This window comes from Gymnoscopelus microlampas (genome assembly GCF_963454915.1).
Source record: "Gymnoscopelus microlampas genome assembly, chromosome: 20".
Classification (NCBI taxonomy): Eukaryota; Metazoa; Chordata; class Actinopteri; order Myctophiformes; family Myctophidae; genus Gymnoscopelus; species Gymnoscopelus microlampas.
Window position 1 is genome coordinate 6,772,682 of NC_139957.1, and position 24,685 is coordinate 6,797,366.

The following is a 24,685-nucleotide window of genomic DNA, read 5'->3' on the forward strand; positions in this document are numbered from 1 at the left end:
CAGCCCAGCAAGAGGAAGTCAAGGTTCAATACCCCAAAGTATTCTCAGGCTTAGGGAAGCTAAACGAGCCCTACAAAATTGAGTTAGAGCCCGATGCTGTCCCATACGCCCTGTCAACTCCACGTCGTGTGCCCTTGCCCCTGCGAGAGACAGTGAGAGCAGAACTGGAGCGCATGGAGAAGATGGAGGTGATTTCTAAAGTGACACGACCCACACCATGGTGCGCAGGCATAGTCGCGGTTCCCAAGCCGAAAGGGAAAATACGGCTGTGTGTAGATATGACACCTTTGAACAAATATGTCAGAAGAGAGAGACTCATCCTCCCAGCTGTGGATGAGACACTTGCCATGCTTGAAGGGGCGAAGATATTCACAAAGTTGGATGCTACTGCTGGCTTCTGGCAAATCCCGCTGTCAGAGGAAAGCAAGCTACTCACAACCTTCATCACCCCGTTCGGGCGGTATGCATTCAATCGCCTCCCGTTTGGGATTTCATCGGCCCCAGAGCATTTTCAACGCCGTATGTCACAGATGTTAGAAGGCTGTACAGGTGTCCAGTGTCATGCTGACGACATACTGGTGTATGGAAAGGACATACAGGAGCATAATGAGAGATTGCACAGGGTCCTAAGGACACTGCAGGCAGAAGGCCTGACACTGAACAGTGAAAAATGTGAGTTTGCAAAAAACAACATAATGTTCCTGGGTCACCGCATCACAGCAGACGGAGTGGCCCCGGATCCAGCCAAGGTCAGAGCAATCTTGGAAATGCCTGAGCCTACCGACGTCGAAGGAGTGAAAAGACTGATGGGGATGGCCCAATATATAGGCAAGTTCTTACCTCATCTGGCCTCGTACACTCGCCCAATCAAAGACCTGTTGTGCGGGAAGAATGAATGGGTCTGGGAAGCCCCACAAAAAGAAGCTTTTCAGAGACTGAAAGCAGAGTTAATTTCCCCGCGGGTGTTAGCCCCGTACTCACCTACAGCAGAGACGTGCGTATCGGCTGATGCCTCGTCCTACGGTATCGGAGGCGTTCTGACGCAGCAACAGACAGATGGATTATGGAAGCCGGTCGTGTTCATCTCTAGGAGCCTGTCAAGCCCAGAGAAGAATTATGCCCAAATAGAGAAGGAGGCGTTGGCAGCCACATGGGCATGTGAGCGGTTGTCATCCTACCTTCTGGGGGTCAGATTCAGGCTAGAAACTGATCATAAGCCACTAGTGCCATTGCTGAGTAACAAAGCACTAGATGAGCTCCCACCCAGAGTTCTGAGGTTTCGGCTGAGACTGATGAGATTCACATACGATATTGTACATGTGCCCGGTAAGCGCTTGATCACAGCAGACACATTGTCGAGAGCTCCTGTCAGTCACACATTCACACAAGAAGAAATGGACAGGGAAACAGAAGTCAAAGTGTTCGTGGATGCAGTTGTACAAAGCCTCCCAGCCACAGAAGCTAGGCTGAGGAGCATACAGGAGAAACAGAGTGTTGACCCTGTCTGTGCGAAGCTCATCAGATACTGCAAGACAGGTTGGCCTGAGAAGCATGACCTCCCACCGGAGTTGGGGGCATACTGGCCAGAAAGAGAGAACCTCACACTGGCTGGGGAACTACTGCTGCGTGGTCAAAGGATCGTGATTCCCCAATGCAGCAGACAGGAGGTGCTTAATGACCTGCACGCTGGACATCAAGGAGTTGTCAAGTGCAGAGCAAGAGCACACCAGTCAGTCTGGTGGCCCGGACTGTCGGTACACATCAACCAGCTGGTGGAAAAGTGTGACACATGTTCACAACACAGGGCAGAACGCAGAGAGCCCTTGGTCCCGACACCAGTGCAAGAAAGGCCCTGGCAGCGGGTCGCTACAGACTTGTTCTTCTGGGAGAAAAAGACTTATATTGTGATTGTGGACTTTTTCTCACGCTACATAGAGGTTGCCCATCTTAAAGTAGCTTCAGCTGAGACAGTCGTGGCTGCACTGAAGGACGTATTCAGCCGTAACGGGACCCCACAGACCCTGGTTTCGGACAATGGGCCCCAATACAGTGGGTTACCCTTCCAGAACTTTGCTATTGAGTATGGTTTCACCCATGTGACCAGCAGTCCACGGTATCCGCAGGCAAACGGAGAGGCTGAGCGGGCCGTGGCTACAGTGAAAGGACTGTGGAAAGGAGGAGGCGACAAGGCAAAGGCGCTGTTGGCGTACCGCGCCACGCCCCTGGAGAGCGGTTATTCCCCTGCACAACTCCTCATGGGGAGACAGATTCGCTCCAACATACCACAACTCCCAAAGACTCTACTCCCTCGCTGGCCAAACATCAGAGACTTCAGGAAGTCGGAGATGCAGGCAAAAGAGGATCAACAACGTCGCTACAATCTGCGTCACGGAGCCCGTCCCTTACCTACGCTGCAGTGTGGCCAAAATGTGTGGCTCCCCAAAGAAAACAGAGGAGGGACTGTCATACAGCAGGCGACAACGCCCAGGTCATACATCGTACAGACGGACGAAGGACAGTTGAGGAGAAATCGTGCTCACCTGCGCACTCTTCAGCAACCTGCTCCACAGACAACAACACCTGAGGTACCTGAGCCAACCGTGGAACAAGGTAACTCAGAGACACACACATACCAACAACCAGCTCAAAGTGCCAGTGACATTAGAAATGACAGACATTCTGATAACACCAAAGTGCCCTATGTGACCTCCTCTGGCAGAGTGTCACGTCCTCCAGTTAGACTGGATATGTGAGAGACTGGGGGGGGTGAATGACTGTTCATGGAAAAAAAAAAAAAAAGAAAAAAAAAAAAGAGAAAAGAAAGATGATGTGATTTGCATGTGTTCATAATTTCAGTAAGAAATGCAAGACAAGAGTTTGGTTGAGATTTATTGTTTGAAAATGTTATGCAAATACTGGATGCCTGTTGTGGTGTAATACTTGAAGAAAAATGATGTTTTGTTATTAAGGGACTGGGAGATGTTTCTTACTAAAAGGGGAAGATGTCCTGTAAGGTATTGGCTCGTGTTGCTACACGGACATGTTTGTATGTTGCACACTTACGGTACTTCCTGCCTAACCTTCTAGTAAACAGTCAACGTAAACACACGCTCTCCGTCTCTTATTATATGTGAACTAAAGAGTACAAGGTTTACACAACAATAAATGTACAAATACCCTGTATACACTTATAGGGCATAGCAGTGGTGGCCATTTTGTGGTGTCACAGATTAAAAAAAACATACATTTTTCCCATGGAGATTTAAGAAAATATTTATTAAGCCTGGAACCAAGCCATCCAGGATCCTGATGAATGTGCCCAGTGGTGCAGAAAGCACTCAAAATCTTTACTTGAGTAAAAGTACCAATACAGCTATTTTGAAATACTCTATTACAAGTACAAGTCTGGTATTCAAACCTTACTTCAGTAAAAGTACAAAAGTATTGGCATCAAAATATACGTAAAGTACCAAAAGTAAAAGTACTCATTATGCACAAAGCATTACGATGTGACCAGGGGTCGCGCTAGGATTTTAATCTGCCGGTCCCAATGTCCGGAAGGATTCAAATTTATCGGACATCTGACAAAAATAACGGTCATAATTATTTGTATGCATTAATGACAAGCAGGTGCGTAAATACAGCATAACAATTAGGCCTACAGCATTATATTTTGGATTGAGCTATTTGAACATGAACCATCATAATATACACATTTTATATAGCAGGGTCATCTTACACAACTACATTAATTACCTACATTACCATTTGCGCATGCTGCGTGCGTAATGGTTTCTCAATAATCAATTGCGTTTGTATGCATTTTCTAATCAAAGGGCACTGCACAAAATTGGGCATTTCAGATGAATCCTTCACAACGTGGCTCAGCTGACCTGTTAGGCAATACATTATAGACCACTACTCACTCACAGGAGGTTATACTGTATAATTAGACAGTGGATGCGGTCCGTGCGTCTAGTTGGGACAGCCGTGGGAAAGTTGATGAGTTGTGAGAATCTTGTCGTATCCTCATAAAGCTATTCAGTTCAAAGTGGTAACGTTTTAACGTGTCCACCTCATAGAATTAAAAATAGGTCCACGATTATGATTAACGTCATGTTTCACCTCGATGCCATAGTTGCAGTAGCCTATAGCTGTTGTGAAGAGTATTTACGCATCTGTGTTAGATTTCATCTTCAACCTGCACTGTTGTTAAACTGTAGGGCAACTTGCCAACTTTACTCACAAGTGCCCTTGTATTAGCCTAGTATCTGTGCAATATTCTAACTAGTAATGATACAACTTGTATGTGACTGGCTGTTAAATACACAACTTTATATAATGTAACTTGTAACCGGACCGCGGACTGCCGAGACCGCTGGCTACGCAGCAGCAGCAACAACTAGCTCTCTTCTTCTTCCTGTTGTACCTTCACAATAAAGTGTCAACCATTTACCGCCCAATGCAGCACGTTAACAGCATGTGACAAACTCTTTTCTTTCTACGTCTAGTAGGCCTACGTCTCTCTCTCTCTCTCTCTCTCTCTCTCTCTCTCTCTCTCTCTCTCTCTCTCTCTCTCTCTCTCTCTCTCTCTCTCTCTCTCTCTCTCTCTCTCCCAGAAACACACGCACGCTAGTATAGAGAGAGAGAGAAAGAAAGAGCGAGCGAGCGAGCGAGCGAGAGAGAGAGCGAGCTTGCAAAGCAGAGGATTTGAAATGTGCCTAATTTTGCGGTGATTGATTGATTGATTGATTGATTGATGTACTTTATTTAGTAAGACATGAGAACAGTACATGGCAGTACATAACAGTACATGGAAGTACAAATTCGCAATACAAGGTCTACTAAACTGGATAGCTCATTAAGCACGTAGCTTGTTTAAGATGAGATCCCCATGCACACAAATCATGTTGACATATAAGAGACAGACAGATATACACACTACTATACAGAATGTCATACAATCAGTTTACAGGTTACTGGTATGCAGTATGAAGGGTGAAAAATATGTACAAAAAAGAAAGAGAGGGGGCGGGGGGGGGTTGGTTAGGTTAGGACATGGGGTAGGTTAGGACTTGGACAGGGGCCATTTTTGAATTGCAGCCTCCTGAAGGTGTATCTTTAGGGCATTTTTGAAAGTGAGTAGGGTTTTACACTCCTTTACTCCTTTTGGTAGGGCATTCCAAATTTTAGATGAATAGCATGAGAAAGAGTTCATTCCCTTTGTTGTGCCAAATCTGGGTTGAACATGGTTTGTGGAGCTGCCTCTGGTGTTATGATCATGGACTTGATTAACATTTTGGAAGTATTTTGACAAATACAGGGGGATCCCAATGTTGTGGTGTATCTTGAAGACCAGGCCCATAGCAAGTTGCTGTACTCTGTCCTCAACCCTAAGCCATCCAAGCCTAGCAAAATGGGCATGGGTTAGATGGGTTTTGTGATTGAGGCCAAGAAGTAGCCTTACAAGTTTGTTTTGGGATGTTTGGAGCCTTGTTTTTAGGGCCTTGGAGGTGTTGTGATACCATGAAGTGCATGCATAATCATAATGACCTTGTATGAGGGCCCCTATAAGAATCTTCAGAGTATTCTTACTGACTTTACGAACAAGCCTCCACATCCTCCGTGTTATTTTGTGGACCTTTTTGATCGTCTTTTCAGCGTTTTTGTCACCTGAGAGGTTTGCCTCCAAGATGGAACCCAGGTAGGTAATTTCCTCCTTTCTTGTGATAACATTTTCACCCACTTTGATCGTGAAACTCTCAGCCTTTCTAAGGTTAGGGTTGGACCCAAAGAGGATGGATTCAGTTTTACCCAGGTGTAATGAGAGTTTGTTGTCGGAGAGCCAGATGCAGATCTTGTTGAGTTCAGTGCTGAGAGTTTTCTCAACCTGCAGCCTGTCCCTGTCCGAGACCAGCAGAGCCGAGTCATCTGCGAACAGGAACAGTTTGCAGTCGCAAGCTGAGGACATATCATTCACATATATCAGGAACAGTAGTGGTCCTAGTATGCTTCCTTGAGGAACACCACAAGTCACTGGGAGGGGAGGGGACTGGGTGCCGTTTACTTCCACCACTTGCTCCCTCCCTGGTGATAATTAATGAACAGCCGTGTCATTATCAACCGGTCAGGATGTCCGTTGAGATTTATTTTTTCCGGTCTTTGTCATAAAAAAACGGTCAAAACCGGCAATTATCGGACTAACGCGACCTCTGGATGTGACGTGTTGTGAGTTTGTAGATCGGCTATTTTCAAATAGCCTAACTATATAGGCTATAGGGCTGAAATCTACAAAGTAACTAGTAACCAAAGTTTTCAAATAATTGTAGTGGAGTAAAATATTTGTCTCTGGGATGTAGTGGAGTAGAAGTAAAAGTATTGAAAATGTAAAATACTCCAGTAAAGTAAAAGCTCCTCAAAATTGTACAGTACTTGAGTACATGCACTTAGTTACTTTATACCACTGACTAGGCCTGCATAGACCAATTATGTGTTTACAAACATTGAGACTGGACGCACAGGTGACCGTTTCATGTCATCAATTCCCAACAGATCCCCAAACCTGCTGTTTTAGGGTGAGCTTGTTTCAGTTCATTCAACCACCTCTGTGTGTAGGCTAGTGGGGTGCGTCCTAGCGACACATATATACTTAATCGTGCAACGGTATTGCGCACTAAGAACAGCTGACATACAAGCTCACAATCGCGTCGCGGATGCGACCGCTGTGAGCTTGGAGATCTGCTATTCTCGGCCGTTCTCTGCGCGCGACACCTTCGCGGGACGGAGCATAAATTAGTCTTGACGGGCTGCAGCTGCGCGAGCCAAGCAGGTTCTGGTGCCATGATCATAGAGCGCTCCCTCCGTTCTTATGACAGCCACTGGAGGTGGAGTTTTGAGGACAACTGCTTTGAATAGTTATTATTGTTTACACACAACAGAAACCAAGGATTATATATTTCAAAAGCGAGAGATCACAGTAAAAATCCTAAGCATTCTTCCTCCACACTGGGAGAAAAACAGCATCTGAAAGTTTGATGGGATGCATTTTTACACGTGAGACTGTGACCACTTTTACATTGCATCTTATGAGAGGTGGGGTTCTTTTGCTGCCGACCTGCGCGCGCATACTGTTTCATACCAGTGTGACGTCGTCTGTTAAGGCGTCTATAGCCTGTCTTAGAATCACAATCAAACACAGCTCAACAATACAACATGACATGTTCACTTCACATCATCACATCACACAACAATGCTTCATCCTGACTAGTTGTTGCTTTACCAAGTAAAATAAAAGTGATATTAAACACACATTCCATCAATTCCTTTAATGCTAAGCCGCTAATTAGCTAAGCGAAGTCACCTGCAGAAACTCACCTCTGTTTGGTCAGATGGAGAAAATGTCTTGTCACAAGCGTATTTATAGCAGCTTTAACCACTCTGTAAACACTGACAACTCTACTCAATGTTCATGTAGAGTAATGTTACATTATGAGTTGTTTATTTTGATCTTTTACTTCCAAACATTGCAGAGCTTGTAACAAACTGTGTGTGTCTGTCTGTCTGTGTGTGTATGTGTGTGGGGGGGGGGGCGGGGCTGACAATTGGAGGACCTATAAAGCCCGCCCCTACCTCCCTCCCTGCTCACTAGGGAGTGTGGAGCAATAACTAATTACTTCCCAGGGCAGGGTTTCTCAAAGTGGGTGGCCAGTGGTGTGAAGTAACTAAGCACATTTACTCAAGTACTGTACTTGAGTATCATTTTGAGGTATTTTCTCTTTACTGGAGTATTTACAAATTTCAATACTTTTACTTCTACTCCACTACATCTCAGAGGAAAATATTGAAAACTTTAGTTACTAGTTACTTTGCACTTTTGCAGATATACATTATTACATTATAAAACATACATTACCCACTTTAGCCCTATTTTATACATAGGCTATTTGAAAATAGCGGCTCTACAAACATTTTAGTACTTTTACTTTTGGTACTTTAAGTACCTTTTGATACCAATACTTTTGTACTTTTACTCAAGTCAATTTTGAATTACGGACTTTTACTTGTAACGGAGTACTTCTACATTGCAGTATTGATACTTTTACTTAATTAAAACATTTGAGTACTTTTTCCACCACGGGCCGTGGCACCCTAGGGTGCGGTAACACAAGTCCAGGGGTGCCAGAGCAGGATACTTTAATAGGGGTTCTCCTTCCATTCCGACATCTCGCCACTCCGACTAGTGGCTTCCGCGTGCGGTTAGGGTTAGGGTTAGGGTTAGGTATAGGGTTCGTCAACGTCGGAAAGGCAACATGTCGGAAAGGCGAAATGCACCCACTTTAATAATATTTGGAATTCATCAATATCACTTCAGTTTAACCACTTAGACTTAGTAAAACGGACCTCACTACGTTATTTTTTGGTCTACACCAAAAATCTTTGCCAAAAATGACAGATCTACAAAGCTCACAACGTGTTGACCTTGCGACCTGTTTGTGAGCTTTTAGATCGGCTATGTTTGGCTAATGTTCCATCCAGAATAGGGATAGGGGGGTTGAAGTGGTTAAACGTATAGTATAACGTCAATCTGTCCAACAGTAACTCCTAAAGGAAACTGATATTCTCTCAAGTTTTCCCTGTGACACGCTGTATCTTAGGGGGGAAAGATGTACATATTTGCGTAGCATAATTTGACATTAAGGTAAGGTGCTATAAAGTAACAATGTTATTCAGGGGTGCTGTGAATGAAAAGGTTATTTACAGGGATGACCTGAGACATATATATGAAGTGGTTAAAAGGATAGTGACACTATATTAACAGTAACCTGCAATAATTTAGCTGGTGTGATGTCCCACTCTAGGCTACAGTGGGTGTGGTTCAGTTGGGTTGCCTAACTCTGCAGATCTGCGTTCTATTATCAAATTATTATTTCTTTTTGAAAATTCCACAAGGGGAACACAGCTTTGGAATGATCGATCGTCACTCAGAGAAGAAGTAGTCGGATGTGATATCATAAAAAAAAAACAGACATCCATCCACCCTCTATGGGATTTTTAGAAAAACACTCCTAACTCAGTTTAATTTTTTTGAATTGAAACCAATGCAAAAAAACACCCATTTTCAACGGGACATAGCCCCAAAATGGCTGCTCTAGCTTTTTTTTTAAATAGCTTTTTTTGTATACAACGTGGCTTCCACTGCGTTTCAACGATCGTCTATTTACGGTAATTACGCTAGCAAGGGGATAAAAAACGATGTTTAATATCAAGGCAGGTAATTTGTTGAGAGGGACTCAGAGAGGACAGACCTGCCAGCATTCTCCCCTCAGTGCTCCATATTATTTTTCTTATAGGCTCGGCTTTCCATCCACACACCTGCACTACACCATATTCCACACATCCATAGTATACGCATTCATACAACACTGATTTACTGACTCCACACCTCACAGAATCCTTATCTCATCTGTTCAGTTATGCCATCCATTTATATCGTAGTTGATTATGTTAGGTTAATTCTTTAATAAACATTTGTTATTGATTTTACACCTGATGTTCCTTCCCTTGTTTGTCATGGATTTGAGCCAGCCATGACACTGGGGACACCCTGCCCCCCTGGATTCGCTATTTTCTTTTGTCCAGAGCACCACTTATGTGTAGTGTAGTATTGTAGTGTCCTAATGTCTATTAATGTACATTAAATAGGGAACACCAACCATCACTCGTACACACTGAAGAAGGCCAGATGGACGAAAATGTTTTGTGCCATGAATAATTAAACAAAGCAAACAGAGTTTTCTGACTGTGACTCTTTCTTTTTTTTACCTGAATGTATATAGACATCTAGGATAATTGCACCAAGGTCAACATCAGCTTTCAAGTTTGAGGTAACAATTCTATACACTAGTGATATGTTTGATAAACTTGCATCTTAACAATGAGGAAATGTCATTTCCAACAGAGGCACACTTCGAAACCACAACCAGTCATTGTGGTTTTGAAGTGAAAAATAGACAGTTGGTACAAGCTCCATTTTGCAGCACAAACTCAGACAGGTTACCAGACTATTGTGTAACACTTTGCAGTTATATGAAGATTCAATGAGTTCTAAATACAGGATCCAGTCATTCATAGATCTAAAAATACATACGCTACTATCAGTCACAGTCAGTGAGGAGGACCATCATTGTCACTTTGTATTGGCCTCACTTTATTAAAATGAACGTGAAACTTTGTACTGCTTCAAAATGTGTTTCTCCTAGAGTCTCAGTGTAAGAGTCTGTGAATGAGTTATAACATAAAAGAGATATAGATATAGATAAAGGCCATAGCTGAATGGTTAGTGAGCCCGCCTAGGGAGCCAGAGGCCCTGGTTGCCCCAGGTTCGATTCCAGGCCAGGTCAGCATATGCGTCGATGAAATATAATTTGTCCCTGAGCAAGACTCTTAACCCATAATTGCTCACAGGTTCTCATTGCAAACAAGACCGCAAGGACTTTCATGAACGACCTGTTAAAAGGAATTATCCTTACTAGACCATACCCGGTCGACGCATCCGTGGGGGGATATGCGCACATGATCTGGCAACCCGGGAGCCAGTTTGTCCCATAGCTGGGCAGCCCCGTAACCATGGCGACAGTGTTTTACACAAAAACGCTAATAAGAAGCTGAGATTTGATGAAATCGAAAAACGGGCTTCACAGTTAAGTTCAGATGGTAATGGTCAATGGCTGTGTGCGAAATCAGAGCAATTGCTCCAGCCAGTGTGGAGAACCGGGTAGCTTCACCTACTCACTCACTCACTCACCACTACAGACAGAGGTTACTAGAATTATAGTAGGATAGATAGATTAAATGAAGCGTGTGTGTGTGTGTGTGTGTGTGTGTGTGTGTGTGTGTGTGTGTGTGTGTGTGTGTGTGTGTGTGTGTGTGTGTGTGTGTGTGTGTGTGTGTGTGTGTGTGTGTGTGCCATCAGCTGGGTGAAGTTGAAAAATGAATTAACAAAAAAAAAAGATATATATATTCAATCAGTCCATTTCAATGTGAGCAGGTGTACTGGAGTGGGAAAAGGTGTAAATGGTTTGGTGAAGAGGCTCATTGGAACTGGATTTCTGACCTAACATTTTCCACAGTACTTTAGTGAAGACTTAATTATACTTAGCTCAGCACCATCCTCTAGTGGACAGAATTGCAGAAAACATCATCTCCAACCATACTGCCAAGACTCGAGGCAGAGATTGTGTTTTCACATAGAACTATTGTACATACAACTGACAGCAGATACTTTTGATTACATTTTTGATATTGCAGCTTTTCTTTTTTTTCTTATATTTTCAAATATTAAGTTATCTTATGTATAAATGTTTTTGTACCTATACTTGATTGTACCTATACTTGATTGCAAAGTTGCAATGTTACACAGCTCTGGTTTCACATTTCTTTATTCTAATAGGGATATATTTAATTCAATTACACATACCAGAAAAAAGTGCCCTTTTCCAATATGTGAAAGTCCCCATACAGACACTCTTCCCTACTGTCCCCATCATATTTGAATGTAATGTTGATCTTCTATGTTGTATTATTGTATAGATGTAGCAATGTAGTTTTCTTTCTGAAAAGCAGAAGTCATTAGTTTATGTGGTATGAATGCAGAATGTTATTTAATTATGAAAACAAATGGATGGAGTGAAAGGAGATGGCACAACTCTTTCTATCTCGTTCAATGCTTTGGGTGACCCAGTGGACAAAATATGGGGCAAAAATGTAATATTAATGTAAACGGAACAATTGCTGACAAAACTGAAAGTACCAAAAGTAGGCAGTTCAAAGGCCAGACCCATTACCAATATTGGTAATGGTCAGTGGTGGACGAAGTACTCAACCTTCAACATCTATGCTAATGATAATGATTAAATCCACCAGGATCCTTCAGATACAGTTCAAGATACTGTAGTTACCTTTGAAGAAAGTTAGAGTTACTGTTGATTTGCATCCAAACCAAGATACTAACATGTCTCAAATCTCACTGGTGCCATCAGTCACTGTGTTTCCTGATGAGGATTTTTATTCAATGGCACAGTTACCTAAAGATCAGTAAATTCCAATTCCTCAGTAAAGCCACTGCCACAGAACAAGTATTGCAAGTATTGTCAAGTAGTAGTATTGACTACTGTCAATTGGCATGATTACATTGGCACCAACACATCTAACTCACACACAGAACTTGCTGATAAAACTGAAAGTGCCAAAAGTAGGCAGTTCAAAGGCCAGACACATTACCAATTATTGTGCCAGGTTTGGAGGCAATTTCACAACTGGTCTGGTAGGAGAAGCATTATGGACACACAAATGCTCACCAGAAGGGATCAGCAAAAGATAGGCTAAGGTTACTCAAACTTGAATAATCCCGCAAGTTATGTCCCAATTCTACTCTAGCATAAAATCATACAGTGCACAATTGTAATAACATTTGAACAAAAATAAATGATAGTGTTAAAACTTAAGTCTGTAACTCACGGCCCCCAGAGCCAGGCCTTTTCCCCCTCTAATGAGGGGCTGGCAATTACAGTTTTCAGTTTTCTAGTCCAATAATGGCTCTAGTCTGTCATCTTCATTTCCTTTTCTTTTAATCTAGCTGTGGGAGGGTTCTGGTTTGTGTTTTTTCATACATAGGATCAGATTGATGAGCTGGACATTATGCAGCAAAGAAACCAGTGTAGCTGATGGTCCTTCACAGAATACCTTCCCTCAATTGTCTTCTCTCACCACAACTGTCCATCCTTGTCTGTATCTCATCCCATTGTCCTAGTAGTGTCTACCCCCTCTACTCTGTCTATCCCCTCTCTCCTCTAGTGTGTATACCCCCTCTACTAGTGTCTCGTCTTCCCTCAGCATCAGTCAGTCAGCCTGGTAAACAGTGAGTGACACCCCTCAGCTCAGCCTATGTGGTGGCCATGCCCATGCTACACCTGTAGCTTTCTCTGCATTGGGTGTAAAAAAAAGCACTGTTTTCTGGCGAAAGAGGAAGTGCAGCTTTTGTCCAGAGCACCACATGTGTAGTGTAGTATTGTAGTACTAATGATATTAGTGTCTATCAAATAGGGAACACCAACCATCACTCGTACACACTGAAGAAGGCCAGATGGCCGAAAATGTTTTGTGGCATGAATTATTAAAGAAAGCAAACAGAGTTTTCTGACTGTTTCTTTCTTTACCTGAATGTATATAGACATCTCGGATAATGCACCAAGGTCAGTGCAGTGGTATACCTACAAAAGTCATATGGTCAATATCAGCTTTCCAATTTTTCAAGTTTGAGGTAACAATTGTATTATATATTGCATAAGTGATATGTTTGATAAACTTGTTGCATGTTAACAATGAGGAAATGTCATTTCCAACAGAGGCACACTTCAAAGCCACAACCAGTCATTGTGGTTTTGCAGTGACAAATAGACAGTTGGTACAAGCTCCATTTTGCAGCACAAACTCAGACAGGTTACCAGGCTATTGTGTAGCACTTTGAAGTTATTACAGTAGTAATAAAGTACATACTATCAGTGAGGAGGACCATCATTGTCACTTTGTATTGGCCTCACTTTATTCAAATGAACATGAAACTTTGTACGCCTTCAAAATGTGTTTTTCCTGTGTGTGTGTGTGTGTGTGTGTGTGTGTGTGTGTGTGTGTGTGTGTGTGTGCGTGTGCGTGTGCGTGTGCGTGTGCGTGTGCGTGTGCGTGTGCGTAATGTGTTTTTCCTGTGTGTGTGTGTGTGTGTGTGTGTGTGTGTGTGTGTGTGTGTGTGTGTGTGTGTGTGTGTGTGTGTGTGTGTGTGTGCGTGTGCGTGTGCGTGTGCGCGCGTGCGTGTGTGTGTGTGTGTATGTGTCTGCGTGTGCGGTAGAGATCAGAGGAAGAGGGTGGAGCAAATGTCTGGTTGATTATCATAAAAAACTGAAAGTCACACATCCAGGATCCTCTCTGCCCAGAAGTCATCTGCAGCTCATTGTCATCATGAGAAATATCTACATTTATTGTTTGCTTTCTGGTGAGTGGCTTGTTTTCATCTCTTTTCGTCTCTCTGCCTGTGTGGTTGTCTCTGTTTCTGAGCGTTTGTAATCTCTGTGTCTCATCCATTGTCTGTGTAGAACATCTAAGAAACCTTTAGCAAATAATACACTCCTCACGTTCTGAATTAATAATTTGTATGTCCCTTCGTTACCTCTTGTAATGTAGTGTTGAGTATTGTGGACACAAGACCTGTCCAGACAACCGGCCATGTTGGGGGTAAAGTGACCTTCACATGCTCATGGTCAGAAGATATCTGGATTCTGGGCTCCATGGAGAGTTATACAAAGTACCTGTGTAAATATCCATGCAGCAGAGATAAAGACATCATTGCCAAGGCAAAACCTGGAACAGCTGAAACAAACGAAAGAATAACTTTACAAAATGCAGGAAAATACCTATATGTAACCATCTCTGAACTCAAGAAGACAGATTCTGGAACATACTTTTGTGGACTGGATAGATCTGGCAAGGATTCATATATAAAAGTGCAGCTTAATGTTAAAGATGGTAAGTCTGTATAGGTAACTACTGTGCTTCAATTATGAACTCTACATTGTGTGTACACTGTAAGTTAAACTACTGCCTGTGTTCTGTATTGTATTCTTCATACCTTGAAAAGACTACATTATTGATGTATCAAAATAATATTAGAAATGCTTAAACATAAACACATGACTTGAAGGCCAATACAAAGTGACACATGATATATTCCTCTGTTGTTCTCAAACATGCTTCCAGCTCCCATGATAACTACTAAGATGACCACTCCCACTACATCTACTAAGATGACCATTACCGCATCTACACTTCGACATCCTGGTGCTTCTACAATGATCACCATCGTATCCACAACGACCATGGGTCATGAATCATCTTCCTCCTCATCTTTAGGGACTGGTATGCAGTTTGTTTACTCAAATCCTTTGTGTGCCGTGTGTCACTGTGTCCTGCAATAGCAATATAGTAACATAGTCAAAGAAAGTCAGTTTATATTGTCTTTTTTGTTTGCGAATTACTTTGTTACTTTGCTTTCAGCGCTGCGACAGTTGTGGCAGTACAATATTATGTAAAGATAGTGTTCATAGGGAATATTACATTTCACATCCCACCACAGGTCCTACATTGTATCCATATTTTCAGTCTTTTAGAGAGAGATGGGTAGATAATGTTAATAGTGCTCTACCGACTGAGTTACCCAGACACAAATAGATATTTGATGGTCATTCACTGGCAGACTTATTTCTGGCTGTGTTGTCCCAGTGCCAGGATTTTGCGATTTTCTTACCTTTTGAAGTAGTCACAGAATATTTATCTCCAGTATGATCGATCCCCTGATGGTTGCTAATGACGGAAGGGTTCACTGTGCTTGTTATACCCAGTTGAAAATAGCAGTTTCGCTCAAAAATACATAGTAAAACACAGGATCAGAGATTCAGAATATGTCCCTAATATTTTAACAGGGAAGTCAATGGAGCAGTAAATCTTTGGATCGCGTTATCTCCTGGTTCTTTGTGAAAAACGGGGGGGGGGGGGGGGGGGGGGGGGAGGACAGGACATGTGATTCAAATTTGGGATTGACTGGACGTTTCGTTCGTGATTTTGGGCATTTTTTGTAAAACAGGCCCCTCCCACTAACTTTGGAAGCCAATTACGGACGAACGGTATGGACTATCAAAATGCAGTTTGGATATGTTTATCGCTTGGGTCCAGAGATCATGTTTACCTATTTTTGTGAAATTTAGATCATAGAATATGTGGGAGGAGAAGCTAAAAGTGTGTTTTGAAGAAAATTCAAAATGGCGTAAAATCTATCCAGACGCAAATGGGCATGGCCTATATATGGAGTTGCGTCCTGACCCAAGGAATCTGGGGAAAAGATTTTTTTATTCTACAACCTACGGTTCAAGAGTTAAAGGCCAAAATGTAAAGGGGGCTTTTATAGATGGATGCACACGATTCCCGGTGAAGCCGGTCAATTTGACATAATATGTCAAATTGTTTTTTTCCCACAGTTTTTTTCCCCCACAGTCGTGACATATTATGTCACGACTGTGGGGGGAAAAAACTGTGGGAGGAGTAGCGTGGCAAAATAAAAGTAAAAGTTTATCTATAAAGAAGAATAAAGTCGGAAGATTACTATAGTCTGGTTGCAACCACACTAAAAAATTAAACAAGTGAAGACAGATGTGTATCAGGGCTCAATGCCTGTGTAACTGTCCGTGACACTTGATCATTTTTAACTTCAATTATTTATTTATTTGAAGTTATTTGTTTTCGTTGTTTATTTGATTTACCTTTATTTTGACACTTCCTGTCACTTTATTTTGTAACATCCTGTTGCTGCCCCTGAGCCCTTATATCTTAGGCCTTCTAGCTTAACAGAGCAGCTCAGTCATACATTGAAAGCCAGAGTGAGAGGTGGAGAGACAGACAGCATGTGTTTATTTGAGGCGCAGCAAGGTATGAAATGTTTGTTTGTTGTATGCAACATTCACTCAACATTCACTCAACATAATGAAGTAATGTTAAAAGGTATTCAGTTTGAGTGAAATGGTTTGTTGTCCACAGTTCCTGCTGTCGCATGCTGTGCCTGTTTGTTTGGTAACCCAGTTCAAGTTTAAAGTTCCAAGGTGGCTTGCAACCTAGCACCCCCGGTTAGCGGAGTGAGGTACAGCATTGTTTATTTGTTTGAGTTTGTTTGATTTTGTGAGTTAATTAATTGTATTTGTTTAGTATTGTCTTTGGGTTATGATGCTTTTGCTTTGTTCTTTTGTTTGCTTTGGGTTTTGTTTGTTTGCAGTTTAAATTAAGTAACTATTGAATCACTGCATTATAATTGAATGTTTTATTGTTGAATTGAATAAGTTGAGCTGAATTTAATTGGAAAGTGATTGATTGAAATGCACAGATTTTATTGTTTGATGTGAAACTATGAAATGATGAATTGTAATTGTAGTAATATTTATTCTATTTATTCTCCATTTTGTAGTTTTCACGGTGTTCGACAATGCTTCTACTGTGCAAGAAGTGATAATAAAAACACCCGTTGAGACCATCCATCTTCGTCATCATTCATAAACCGAGGGCAGCTACAGTGAAAACTCATCGCAGAAGCCACTCAACGTCGGCACCACATCTCATCTACAGCCACCTTGTACTTCAACTAATCCAAGTCATCAGCCATCTCAAGTTTGCCACACCACAGTAACGTATGCACTCAGAGGACGTATGAAAGGTAGCCTCTATGTTTCATTGGACTGAAGGTTGCTTAATAAAGCACAAGACAATACATTTGAAAAAAGGAAAAATAAATTTATAAAAATGGAACTAAAAAATGGAAAGAAACATGAAAAGGCATTTACAGAAGCCTATACCACCTGGATGCAAACAGCTAGAAAGGTGCGAACAGCTTTAAAGACATTTTGTACAGAAGAAGACCTTCAAGTAATGAAACAAAGTATTCGGAACAAACATGATGCAATAAGTGAGAGTTATGTAGTCATTCAACGCAACTGCACTACTACTGAAAACATTGTTAAGAAAATGGATGCCTGTATAATCATTACCACAGAGATATGCGACCTGGTGGATAAATGCCTGGAGGACATGGCTGAGAAGAGAATCGAAAATGAGGATAAAGATAAGAGACCGGTGGGAGAAATGGAGAAGGAAGAATTGGCGAAAGAGTCCACTTCCAGAGATAACCCCGCTGGTCAGGAGATGGTGGGAGAAATTGAGAGGGTGGAAGAAATGGCGATAGAGTCCACTTCCACAGATAGCCCTACTGGTCAGAGAAACCAGAGGTCTGTGAATCCCATCACAGTAAGAGAAATGCCAACTCGATCGACCAATGTGCTGACAGCCTTCGAACCAGACTCCAGTGAAAAGAGGAAGGAAAACAAGGCCAAACATGTATCCCAAGACCCCTCTGTGCAGCTTTGCAGGGACAACAGGCAGAAAAGGGAACAAGAACCAAGTATGAAAAGGCAGGTAAAGTTAACAGACAGCTCGCAGGAATCTAGAGAGCAGGAGAGTGACTCGGGCACCTCTGAAGAGTTGAGCAAGAGCAGCAACTTTGTGAGTAAAGCTGCTCTCATAGTCAAACGTAAACTGGAGCAGAAGAGGAGAAGGAAGAAACCGGTTCAAAAGGAAACTCGATCGACCAAAGTAAAATTACATCTGAGACCAGGAACTATTGACAAGGGGAGCCATTCAACTCCTAGTCCTGCTCTCCCACCAGCTGAGATGAAGAACATGACCATAGTCCCCCCAGTTCCCTTTGAAGCCACAGGCCCCGGTCCTCCTCAATCCCAGGAAGAACCTAAACAGTCCATGAGAAACAAACCCTTGAGTCCAGTCTTTACTAAAGTTGTAAAGAAGCCAGATAACGCCAACCAAAAGGAGTGTTACTTTTGGAGGTATATTGTTCACGGCCTGAGAGATACCTGCCACTATAGCCACATCGAGGATAACCACAGCATAAACTTTGGCTTCTTGGCAAGAAGAAAACCACCCTGAAAGAAAGCTAAAAACAAGATCTTCCCCATACCCTTTTGACCTTGTAAAAAATGATATGCTTTGAATCATGTTACGTTTTAGTATGTATAACATGATTGGTGGGAGTGTAACTGTCCGTGACACTTGATCATTTTTAACTTCAATTATTTATTTATTTGAAGTTATTTGTTTTCGTTGTTTATTTGATTTACCTTTATTTTGACACTTCCTGTCACTTTATTTTGTAACATCCTGTTGCTGCCCCTGAGCCCTTATATCTTAGGCCTTCTAGCTTAACAGAGCAGCTCAGTCATACATTGAAAGCCAGAGTGAGTGGTGGAGAGACAGACAGCATGTGTTTATTTGAGGCGCAGCAAGGTATGAAATGTTTGTTTGTTGTATGCAACATTCACTCAACATTCACTCAACATAATGAAGTAATGTTAAAAGGTATTCAGTTTGAGTGAAATGGTTTGTTGTCCACAGTTCCTGCTGTCGCATGCTGTGCCTGTTTGTTTGGTAACCCAGTTCAAGTTTAAAGTTCCAAGGTGGCTTGCAACCTAGCACCCCCGGTTAGCGGAGTGAGGTACAGCATTGTTTATTTGTTTGAGTTTGTTTGATTTTGTGAGTTAATTAATTGTATTTGTTTAGTATTGTCTTTGGGTTATGATGCTTTTGCTTTGTTCTTTTGTTTGCTTTGGGTTTTGTTTGTTTGCAGTTTAAATTAAGTAACTATTGAATCACTGCATTATAATTGAATGTTTTATTGTTGAATTGAATAAGTTGAGCTGAATTTAATTGGAAAGTGATTGATTGAAATGCACAGATTTTATTGTTTGATGTGAAACTATGAAATGATGAATTGTAATTGTAGTAATATTTATTCTATTTATTCTCCATTTTGTAGTTTTCACGGTGTTCGACAATGCTTCTACTGTGCAAGAAGTGATAATAAAAACACCCGTTGAGACCATCCATCTTCGTCATCATTCATAAACCGAGGGCAGCTACAGCCTGGTCAGCAACCTGATGGCCTGTCTGTGGAAACTGTCCCTTAGTCTGTTTAGCATTTGATACTGCAGTATCACGTGTCTGATGTTCATATTCTTCCTATTACTTGAGTCACAAAGTGATTCAAAGCTTAATGTAAGGTGGATGTCTGTTGGTTTAATATGTAAGCCTCGCCTATGACATGCTGTTTACTAATTTGTCCACCAGAGGGTACTAATATAAGTCAATTATGCACATTTCTAGGTTTGCTTGTTGGTTTAGCTGTCATGTTAACAGTGACACTGGTGGCTCTGATGATATTCTACATAAAGAGAACCAGAAAACCACAAGGTGAGTCATACATACATGTGTGCTGTACATACGTACACACAAATCTCCAAATACCCAAATATCTCGCTTGGCCAGAGGGACTGACAGAAATATTAATAACATTTATATTATCTGTTAGATGAACACCTGTTTTGCATATATTTTCTAGTGGCTGTCCTGAGAGCCAGGAACCCCACTGAAGATGATGAAGAGGTGATTATTATTGTTTTCTTATGATTCTTCATGGTTCTTTGCTCTGGTGTAACTTGTGCTATTGTGCTGTTTTCACTCTGCATTGTTCTCATGTTGTTTTGTATGAAATTCATATAATATAAATATTCATATTGTACTTCTGTTAAGAATTGCACTGCTAAGTGTGATATTTACATCACGTAAGCTGTGCCCTCTTAAGGCCCGAAAATACTTGCCGCATCTTTGGATCTACTAGAAAGCTTCTGCTTATACTTTAATGTGGTGTCAGCAGGCGTGCATGAATTTTAACATTTACTCACTACACTAAACTAGTACAGATCAAAATACGTAGCTCCTTCTTTGTTTATTATACTTAACTTAACTCAAGAAAGAAAAAATATATATAACGGTAAATGGTACGTATGTGAGACCACTCAATGAGAGAAGGACCAGGGATGGGCACGTCACCTGACCATACTGTTTCCAGCATCATCATTGCTTCACATTTGACTCAAAGCAGAACATGTCTGGGAAATGATTGTGTTTATCTCAATCTTTTTTTAAACTTTTTTTAATGTATTTGTCTATGACAGTGTTTCTCAAACATAAGGTCGGGACCCATTTTGGGGAAATAAAAGAAATATAAAGAAAACAATGAAAACAAATTCTCAAAATGTTCTTTCTTTTGTTTTTCAAAATGTTTCCAAAATCATGTAAAAACATTTTCAGAAATCTGATGCATTGTGAGCTTGTAGATCGGCAATTTTTGCTATTTTTGAAATAGTTAATTCATAATGTATGTATCTTCGTTGGGTCCCAGGGAAGACACCAAATTTAATTTAATTTGAGCTGAAAATGTTTGTGATCTCCTGGTCTATGACATACTCCTTCTTCCTCCTATTTTCTCTAGACTACAAATGAAGAAAGGAGAGGTGAAGACCAATCAACAGGTCTCACTATGTCTCCTGTCTACGCGACCATCAACATCATGCCCACTGTTGACACAACCTCCAACATTTATGCTAATGCTAATGATGACATCCACCAGAACCCTTCAGACTCAGTTGTCTACAGCACTGTAGTCACCTCTGAAGTTACTATCGATGTTGATTTGCATCCAAACCAAGATACTAACATATATGAAAGCTCTTCACTGGTGCCATCAGTCAATGTGATTCCTGATGAGGATTTGTATTCAATGGCACAGCTGCCTAGTGGCCTTCGCTGAATGTGTAGAGAGAGGCAGCCTGAAAGAGAAGGGCCAGGTTCAGGGGTCATCAATGTGCCCATACATGGACAAATGTGTCCGTGACAAAATGAATTTAAAAAATGAATTACTAGAGCCAGTATACACATACAGTGGCTGACTTGCCAGTCTCCAGGTTTTCTTCAGAATTGATAGGACACGTATTTAATTAATGCAGAAATACCAGTGGCGTAAAGTAACAAAGTACAAGTACTTACAATACCTGTATACTTTATTTGAGTTTGTAACCTATTCATCACAACTTTCACTGTAACTTCAATACATTTAAAATATGAAAATTATTCTTTTACCTCTACTTCTACAACTCGTTACTCAAATCAATATAATTGCAAGTCTCTCATCATCCAGATATTGGATTATCCTCACTGTTCATATCCACAACAGGCACTCCCATCAAGACAAGATGCCTGCTGTCCATTGTTGTATGCTGGTGATGTATAAAATAGGTTTAAAGTGGTTACACAGATTTTTATGCTATTAAGCAGTTTTGCTGGGGACCCCCCGGAACCCCCTCACACACAGACCACACTTTGAGAACCACTGGCATAGAGTGCCAGTACACCCAGTAACGCCATTCCAAAAAAAGTTCTTCCATGCCAATGAATAAAAACAACAAAAAATATGTATATATTCAATCAGTCCATTTAAATGTGAGCAGGTGTACTGGAGTAGAAACAGGTGTAAATGGTTTGGTGAACAGGCTCATTGGAACTGGAGTTCTGACCTAACATTTTCCACAGTACTTTAGTGAAGAATTAATTATACTTAGCTCAGCACCACCCTCTAGTGGACAGAATTGCAGAAAAACATAGCCTCATATCTCTGCCATACTGCAAAGACTGGAGGCAGAGATTGTTTTTTCACATAGAACTATTGTACATACAAATGACAGCAGATACTTTTGACATTACATTTTTAATATTGCAGCTTTTCTCTTTTTCTTATATTTTCATATATTAAGTTATCTTATGTATAAATGTTTTTGTACCTATACTTGATTGCAAAGTTGCAATGTTACACAGCTCTGGTTTCACATTTATTTATTCTAGGGATATATTTAATTCAATTACACGTACCAGAAAAAAATGCCCTTTTCCTATAAGTGAAAGCCCCCATACAGACACTCCTCACTACTGTCCCCATCATCTTTGAATGTAATCTATGTTGATCTTCTATATTGTATTATTGTATTATTGTATAGATGTAGCAATGTAGTTTTCTTTCATTAGAGAATGTGGTATGAATGCAGAATGTTATTTAATTATGAAAACAAATGGATGGAGTGAACGGAGATGGCACAACTCTTTCTATCTCTTTCAATGCTCTGGCTGACCCAGTGCAACATATGGGGGAAAATTGAATATTAATGTAAACACAACAATTGCTGACAAAACTGATAGTACCAAAAGTAGGCAGTTTAAAGGCCAGACCCATTACCAATATTGGTAATGGTCAGTGGTGGACAAAGTACTCAGTGGTTACTCAAGTACCCAGTACTTGAGTAAAAGTAAAGATGCTAATGGTCAAATAACATGGACTGTTCTTAATGGGGTGTTCTTGTAGGTTTGTCAGGCTGATTCAGCTGCTGATCAGACTCGTTCTTCTCCTGCTGCCGCCATTAACGTGTTTTGTTTTGAGTTGAAACAAGAACAAAAAAAAGTGGTGGATATATGGATAGGTTTGCGCACCTGGATGACGTATTTCTGCTTTTATGTGTATCCGGGGTCTTCAACGTTTTTCAGGCCAAGTTTTTCAGGCCCCATAGCTGATAGAAAGATGAAGAGGGACCCCATACTGTATATTCTTATTTTTTAGAATGCTTTCCATTCTGTCATACAGAAATGTGAATTGTGCGTGCATTGTGGCCTTGCATAGAACTTTCTGTTCTTAGCTCACAACTCAGACATCGTCATTGAAATTGTCAGCCAGCTCTGTGCAGTTTTGGAGAAGTAAAAACTTCCGACTAGACACATAACTTCAACATGCGTGACCTCAGAATGGTGAAGTAGAGCAGTGTGTTCTTCACAGCTTTCATGACATCTGACAATTCAGCACAAATTTCTTTGGCAATGTTGCGAGTGACTCCCTAGTCCCTGTGTAGCATGCAGTTTAACCTGTGACCTGTGTAGCATGCAGTTTAACCTGTGACCTGTGTAGCATGCAGTGCCTCCATCAGGTGTACACATAGTAGCCAACCCGTGCTTGAGCACCTGCTTGTTTGCTGTCACAGGAGAAATTGCCCTTCTCTTATTTAAATATCGGTATTGCTGAACCACAGTTGCTTTGCACCCTACTCTCGTTCAATGCAATGCAGGTTAGGTCACTTTGTATTCTCATTCTGAAAGCGTTTTGGTTGAGCATGGCAGTCTCCATTTTTCTTGTTAAAACCAGAGTAGGCCTATAAAAGGCACACAAATAGCTAATGAAGTTGTCAGCACTTGCTATGCAACACTTTTAAAAACATGCAGCAGAAGAAGGAAATTACTCAGTCATATGTGGGTGTGAAGTTGTTGCTTATTTGTTGCCCTAAACCTGATAAAGGTTGGGTGGCTGAAAACGTTTTTTGGCATGAATAATGAAATGAAGCAAACAGAGTTTTCTGACTGTGACCCTTTATTTAATTACCTGAATTTATAGACATGTAGGATGATGCTCCAGCGTCAGAGAGCAGTTCTACAAACTTCATGTCGTTGTCAACATCAGCTTACATACTGTGTGTAGCAAGGTTTAACACTTATATTACTTCTATCAAGCATACACACCATAACCGGCTGTTGTGGTTTTGAAGTGATAAATATGTCTGAGTTTGCGGAACAAACTCAGACAGGTTACCAGCCCATCGTGTAAGCCTTTGATGTTATCTGAAGTTCATCATTCAATCCATTTTAAACATAGGATCCAGTAATTAATATTAGTCAGTGAGGTCCAACAAAATGTATTCATTTTGTGCCAAAAGTCATATTGTAAATGTAGAATTCTCTCTATTCAAATAAAAGTAAAAGCTAAATTTGCAAGGCTTCAAAACGTGTGCATGTGCGATAGAGGTCAGAGAAAGAGGGTGGAGCATATTGTATTTCTGGTTGGTTAAAAACATCTATACCTCATTCAAAGCATGAGGAAGTTTCAAATCCTCTCTGGCCAGAACTTGACAAGTCATCTGCAGCTCATTGTCATCATGAGAAATGTCTACATTTATTGTTTGCTTTCTGGTGAGTGACCTCTGCTTGTTTTCATCTGTCTCTCTGCCTGTGTGGTTCTCTGTCTCTGAGCATCTGTCTTTATGATGCTCTCAATGCCTCTGTCTCATCCTTTATCTGTCCACTGTTGTGTAGAACATCTAGA

At 41.2% G+C, this 24,685-nt stretch overlaps 1 protein-coding gene across 1 annotated transcript in view; it reads left to right on the top strand.

Annotated features, from left to right (window-relative positions):
* The window catches only part of LOC311035982 (uncharacterized protein), a gene marked incomplete at both ends in the record, with an annotated part of 89,062 nt that extends 64,378 nt beyond the window's left edge, over positions 1–24,684 (top strand). The window contains 4 exons of the mRNA XM_084044510.1: positions 19,819–19,905; positions 20,054–20,097; positions 20,987–21,154; positions 24,676–24,684. Coding sequence (XP_083900636.1) covers positions 19,819–19,905; positions 20,054–20,097; positions 20,987–21,154; positions 24,676–24,684 — 308 coding nt within the window. The remainder of the gene's footprint in view (positions 1–19,818; positions 19,906–20,053; positions 20,098–20,986; positions 21,155–24,675) is intronic.
* Position 24,685: the final 1 nt, after the last annotated feature.